This window comes from Tribolium madens, unplaced genomic scaffold (assembly GCF_015345945.1).
Source record: "Tribolium madens isolate multiple individuals breed KSU strain unplaced genomic scaffold, Tmad_KSU_1.1 Scaffold_3;HRSCAF=73;Tcas5.2_LG2, whole genome shotgun sequence".
Taxonomy (NCBI): Eukaryota; Metazoa; Arthropoda; class Insecta; order Coleoptera; family Tenebrionidae; genus Tribolium; species Tribolium madens.
Window position 1 is genome coordinate 12,856,741 of NW_025401006.1, and position 7,029 is coordinate 12,863,769.

Sequence of the window (7,029 nt, forward strand, 5' to 3'; positions counted from 1 at the left end):
TTTTAGGTTTTTTTGTATTCTTCGTTTTATTATAAGCTAAAATAAAACGAAAGATTATTTGCGCTTATTTTTTCTTTATCGCCTCAAAAACTTATTTCTGTTTAGATTATCTAAAAAAATCATCATTTTTGCTTAAACTTTGTTGTTGCTGGTCATGGAGAGAGATACTAAATGGTGCAAAAATTATCCATATAGAAAATTGAAAACCTTTACAAAAAAAAAGAAAAAAAAATACGAAAAAAACAGAAAAAACGACAGAATGAAGAGAAAGAAAAGAGAAAAAGAAATAATAGAAATAGACTGAATTAATACTAGAATATAAAATAGTGACTGTAATGACTCACTCTGTATTTTTATTTAGTTACTTTTGCTTTTTTGTTTTCATTCATATTCAGATGGTTAGCTGTAAATTCGTATTTATCCATCGCTTAAAATTCGAATTTTGACTTTTCTTGCGATTATATTATTATACTAATTTAGGGTAAATGATTAATAAATATGTGACGATACTATATGTAACACAAAAAATTTAAACAGTTTATAGAAGTTTCTAAATATTGACAGATTTTTTAGAGGGTGAGTCATAGTGAAAAAATTCAAAGTAAAAACCAATGTTCATAAAATTAAGTCTAAAATACGTATCAAACAAATTATTCATACAGTAAATATAAAAAATACAAAATGGGAAAGAACAAAAGATACTTTTGTGTAAAATGTTCGTTGCGAAAACATGTTTAAACAAAATAAAATGGAAGAAAAATAATTTTATCCTAAAAATTCAATGCTAAAATGTTGAAAAACAAAAAGTAAGTAACAGGTTCCTAGAAACGAAAGGACTAGGGAGGTACTTAACACGCCCCACCACGAACGTCACATTTCAGACTCAGTTCTTAAGATATTAACAAGGGCCCCTGCGCAAGAATAATTAGCAAGGGCTGGAAGCAGTGCGCACATGGTGATCAGTCAGTTTGTTTTTGACGCTTTGCGATATTCCCGTTTTGCTTAAAAATATTTTGTACAATTTTTGTTTTGCGTGCGTACTTGCTTGTTAATGAACATTTTTTAATTTAATGAAGAATTTTTGCTTATTTTTTTTAATATTTGGTTTTATGTTTGAACATTTTAAGAAAAATACAATTTATTTTCAAACTTTTTTAACTGATACACTTGTATGTGCGTATGTGCCTTAAACTGGACTTATGCATTATGTCAATTTTATATTTACTTTACTTTTTAATAGCCCAGTTAAATTAGACAAAAATAGGGCGATCGGTGGAAAAAAATCCTAGTTGGAATTTCTTTTAAACGCTTTTTTTACACTTAGATAGACATACCAGGTGAATAAAAAGTATGGAACCAAACGTTTTTTGCTCAAACTATTTATTTTTTGAAAAAAGTAATTGATGAGTGATAAACTACTATAAAAATGTGATGATTTAAAAAGAATAAAATTTTTCGAAATTTTCTTTTGGTTTTGAGTTATACAAAAAAAAATATTTTTTTTAAATGGCAACCCAGTATAAAATTATTTTTCTCATAAAAGCTATACTCTAAGGATTACAACTAACTGCTTTATATTTAATTTTTTCAAAAATTTTTTTTTACATAAATTGCAATTTTGACAAAAAAATTCGCATAACTCAAAAACAAAACAAAATTTCGTTCCGATAATACGATCACATTTTTTATATTACTTTAATTTATATTAATTATTATTTCCTGTCAGCCTAAAACAAAAATGCAAATCATTTTTGTAGGAAATTTTGTAACCTTAAATTTTGATAAGCAGGAGATATAAGCAAAGCTTATATATAAATATAAGCAAAGAACCAAAAAACAAAAAACACCTTTAACCTCCTCCCCCTCCTCAAGCTCGCCACCCATCTTCGAGGACTTTTGATATATGGCTACCCAAGTGTAAAGAAAGCTTTTAAAAAAAAAATCAATTCTAGTTTTTTTTTCCACCGATTTGTTTAATTTGACTGGACTATAATGTTATAAAGTTGGTAGTAAAATTTGACTTATTCAGTTGAGTTTTGGAATTGCTTTTGAGCAAAATGACGGAAAATGTGAAAAATTCGTGTTTTCATGAATTCATAAGAACTTTTTGGGCACTGTAACCTAAAAATCAGTAAAAACACCACTTATCCGTGATAACAATTTATTAATAAGATTGTAATCATTGAATCGTAATCTCTTGTAGGTTTTTCCTGTCTGTCGGCTTGCTTTTCCTTTTCCGGTACAAATCACAGTTCCTTGTGCTAAAAATAGCCTTGATTCTTCATTGCCGATGGTTGGTAATCCGTGCAATAATGGCCACCAGTGCTGTAGGTGCGAAGTCCGGGCCTGGCGCCTCGCCGGCGCCACCTATCCCCTCTCCTCGGTCTAGACCGGTGTCGAGTTTATCCGAAGTGTCTCGACCGTCTCTCGTCTCATCTTCAGTGCTGCCAGCCTCGTCAGTGACAACCCAGCAACCGTATCGAGTGATGTGTGGTGGATGTTGGCGCAATCGCCCGTCCTCCTCCGGTGTCCGGTAGTATACATCAAAAATCCAAATAAAATCCAAGTGCTATGAAGTGTCCTCTGGTGTGAGAGTGTAGTGTGCGTGCGGCGTGTCACCAGTGGCCCCCAAATGCTGGTTACATGTTCATGTTCCGGAGCAGACGGGCCACTCTGACCAAACGGCTGCTGAAGGCGCGCAGACGACGGGGGGCCGACGACGATGGTGACGGCGTGATGGTGCTCCTCAAACAGCTCCAGGAGAACCAGCTGGGGATGCTGTGGACGGCGGTGGAGAGCCGAGGCCGAGATGGAGGCAATAATTGCGTGTTGATGCCGAGAGAGCGACAGCCGCACGTGCTGTGTTGCCAGACGTGGCGGTGGCCAGATCTGCTCCAGAGCGCCGACTTGAGGAGGCTCCCGGCCTGCAGGTCGGCCTTGGATCCCGTCTACGTCTGCTGCAACCCCTACCACTGGAGTCGCGTTTACCAACCCGGTAGGTACACCGTCAAGTCTTCCGGTTCCGAAAACTGCAACAAAACTATTAGATTTTGTCGAAATTTAAAGGGGACTCGCGGCTTCGCCGCTCACCCCCTTCTTAATAGCTTTATTTAACGGCAATATCCTTTACATTAAGTAATAATAAAATTATAATAGAAAACAAGCAACATATAAACATAATTAAAAAATACAAAATGACTAACTCAAAGAAACGTTCAGAAAACGCTTAAAGCTATTAAAGGATTTAAAATTAAAAAAGTCCAACTTGACACTGTACATGTTACAAATTCTTAAAAGATCATTTAGCGGAGAATTAAATAGTTAATTATTATGTGCAAACGAAATTTTTAATAATTGGTTAGATCTGCTATCATACTGTGGAACGTGAAAATTAATTAAATTTAGTATTAGACCTCACACTATCTGATTTGCAAATGTAAATTCAATCTCAACGAAAACACAAAATGTCATAATTAAAAATTGAAGCCGATTTAGCGAAAAACTGAAAAATTTACCAAGTTTGCCAACACTTAATCTGCTGTTGGGTTTTTTTGGTCACTGACATACACTTTGACTATTAAAATAAGTATGTTTATGAAAAGTCAATAAAAACGTAGAAAAACATTAAGAAACAAGTACAAAGTGTCTTTAGGTACGAGTTTTTGCTTTAAACAAAACAATAAAGAAAAAGTTTAATAATTTGACATCTGATTTGACGGCTTGAAAATTATTGGGCGGCACAATTCCATGGCAGTCTTGATGTATGTTCTTTTATTGACATTATGTACGTCAATGTTGTCATTTTATTTAGTTATTTTTTAGTACAATTAATTAACTACAAATAACGATTATTTGACAGCCACTTAACTGCAATTAAAAAATATAGATATTAAAAAAAACTGAATAAAAATAAAATTGGCTTAAAATTGTCAAGTTCAAAAAAATGACACTGGTATACAGGTGTCCCAGAATTGTAACAATTATGATTCAGAAAGTGTTAATATAAAAACTAGGTCATCAAGTTTTAAATAAAAAGTAAGTAAGTAGTGGTAGATTTTGTAGAAAAGTGATAACCCGCCACTGGAGTAAATTTCTGTGGCTGTATTTCTATAGCAACAATAGCATTTCTATAGTAACTATACGGATATTCTTATATCTGCTTCTCAGGCGACTCGTCTATGGTGGGAAAAAGAGTTTTTAAATGAAATTAGAAAATATGAATGTGTCTTAAAAAAAAATGGAATTTCTTTCTATAAGAGAAAATCAGCACTGACAAATAACTGACAGTTGTTTTTTCTTATTTCAGTACTCGTCTTTCAAAAAAATTAAATTTTATAAAAAAGTAGTTGAGTTTTAACAATTATTACCCGCCACTGGCTTGAATTTTCTATTGTTACTATGACATTTATTATTTTGACATTTATATAGCAGCTATACGGATTTTCTCCCATTTGGTTCTCAGACGACTTGTCTAGGGTGGGAAAAAGGGTTTTTAAATGAAATAAGAGCATATCTTTCTTTAGAGAAAATCAGCAATCGAAAGAAAATTTGAAATTTGTCTATTGTGAAATATCGAAATGACAAATAATTGACAGTTGTTAATATCACCAATTTTTGAACAAAATGTGGTGGAAGATTTTATAAGAAATGATTACCCGCCACTGGTTTGAATTTCTTATTGTTACTATGACATTATTTTTGATTTCTATAGCAACTACATACTTGACTAGTCTAGGGTGGAAAAAAGGGTTTTTACATAAAATTAGAAAAAAATTTAGATAAATTTTAAGTTTCAAGAAGAGAAAAATCATCAATTACCACCTAAATTTTTTTTTAAATTTATCTATTTTGAAATATCGAAATGTTAACAGTGAATGAAAAATAATTGACAGTCGTTTTCCTTATTTCTTATTTATTTATATTCTTATAAAAAAAATGGCATCAATTTTTAAATAAAAATTGATTAAAAAACAATGATTACCCGCCACTGGCTTGAATTTGTTATTGTTACTGACATAAATTATAATTTTTGTTACATTTCTATAGTAACGGTACGATTTCTACAGTAACTATACGACTTTTCTCTCATTTGCTTCTCAGACGACTCGTCTAGGTTGGGAAAAAGGGTTTTTAAATAAAATGACAAAGTATCTTTAATAAATTTGGAGTTTCTTGAAGAGGAATCAGCAACCGACAAAAACTTGAAATTTGTCTATTGTGAAATATTGAAATGGTAACAGTTAATAACATATTATTGACAGTTGTTTTTTCTATTGCAGTAATTAAGTCTTCTAACAAAATTAAAATGTTATAAAAAACTATCAATTTTTGAATAAAAAGTGGTGGAAAATTTTATTAAGAAATGATTACTCGCCACTGACTTGAGTTTCTTATTGTACTATGACATTGATTATTTTAGTATGATTTCTATAGCAACGACATATTTGACTTGTCTAGGGTGGGAAAAAGGGTTTTCAAATAAAATTATAAAAATATCTGGATAAATTTTAAGTTTCTAGAGGAGAAAAATCACAACTGATAGAAAATTTTAAATTTGTTGAAATGTTAACACTGAATGACAAATACTTGACAGTCGTTTTCCCTATTTCAATAGCCAAGTTTTCAAAAAAATCGGAAATATATAAAATTTATCAATTTTTGAATAAAAAATATTGAAAGGTTTTTTAAGAAATGATTACCCGCCACTGGCTTGAATTTGTTATTGTTACTATGACATTGGTTATTTTTGTTACATTTCTATAGCAACTATGGCAGGGAAAAGGGTGTTTCACTATTGGTAGCACTGAAACCAGAGTCTTAATTATTTCTGGGACGCTTTTTTTATTTTTGTACGCTTTTTTGGGTTTTTGTCATGTTTTTTTGTGACCTATATTGGGAGTGAGACTTGCGACTTCCACTTTAGCTCCACAGTTTACGAGGTTACTGCATTGATAACATTTTTAGTGAATGCATCAAAACAAGGTCGCTTAACTAATCAGAAATGCGCTGGTAAATATCGATAATGGATTCTTGTTGGAAGTTGGAATTTATGCGGTTCTGTTATGAATATTCACGGTAATTAAAGTATGGCAGACTATTTATAACATTTTTGTCGTTTTGTTTGTCACATTTTTGAAAAATTTTGACACAAATGATGAAAAACTTGTAATTGAAAATCTGGTGAAATGAGCGTGGGAGTTGACATTAATTCAATTTTTAAACTTTTGCCAAAACCTGATTTTGTAGTGGTACGAAAATAGTCCATTAATCATGTTTTTAAAAAATTGACATGAAAATATCACCACACTTACATAATTGGTTCGTGTGTATGGAGAGTTTTCAAATTACAGGTTGGCGAACCTGTAAACTTGTATTGTCATACAATTTCGTACAATATTTGACATTGACACGGTTACATAAGCGACGTTTATTTATATTTGCTTTCTTATCATTTAAAACTGTCAAAATCGTTTTGCGGAATCAAAACAGTTCTTACGAAAATGATAGCAGATGTCATCGTTATCACCCAATTTTCATCATGACATAAATATTGGCGTTGCGTTTCGAGATTCCTCTAGCGGTCGCAGTTGGCTCATCCGGCCGACCAGCCCACTGGATTCCAGAGCAATTTCTTGGAACGATGCGTCTTTGTTTTCGCCCTTCTTATAATAATTCAGGATTTTGCTCGAAATTCGAGTTATTATTAAGCCCACGAGTCTCGCAGGCCGTAATTATTTTGAAGAACTCGATTGGGCACATGTCTGGGTTGTGAGTCGCCAGGAGATAGCAATGGCGCCACCAGACCCGACCAGGTCTAATTCCACCGGGTGGTAGTCAACGGATCGTCTGCCTTTCAAAATACCTGTCTTCTGTCTCTCTCGCACTGTTAAGTGCTTCGCGGTTGGTACCACTGCGCGTGCTTTGCCCCGAAAACGCCTAAATTGAAATTGAAAATGTCCCGGAATTGTAACAATTATGATTCAGAAAGTGTTAATATAAAAAACTAGGTCATCAAGTTTTAAATAAAAA

The 7,029-nt window shown here is 32.7% G+C and overlaps 1 protein-coding gene across 1 annotated transcript in view; it reads left to right on the forward strand.

Annotated features, from left to right (window-relative positions):
• The first annotated feature begins 2,474 nt into the window (after nucleotides 1-2,474).
• The window catches only part of LOC123007084 (mothers against decapentaplegic homolog 6), a 36,086-nt gene continuing 31,531 nt past the window's right edge, over nucleotides 2,475-7,029 (forward strand). The window contains exon 1 of the mRNA XM_044402118.1: nucleotides 2,475-2,995. Within this exon, the coding sequence (XP_044258053.1) occupies nucleotides 2,644-2,995 (352 nt within the window). The 5' untranslated portion in view covers nucleotides 2,475-2,643. The remainder of the gene's footprint in view (nucleotides 2,996-7,029) is intronic.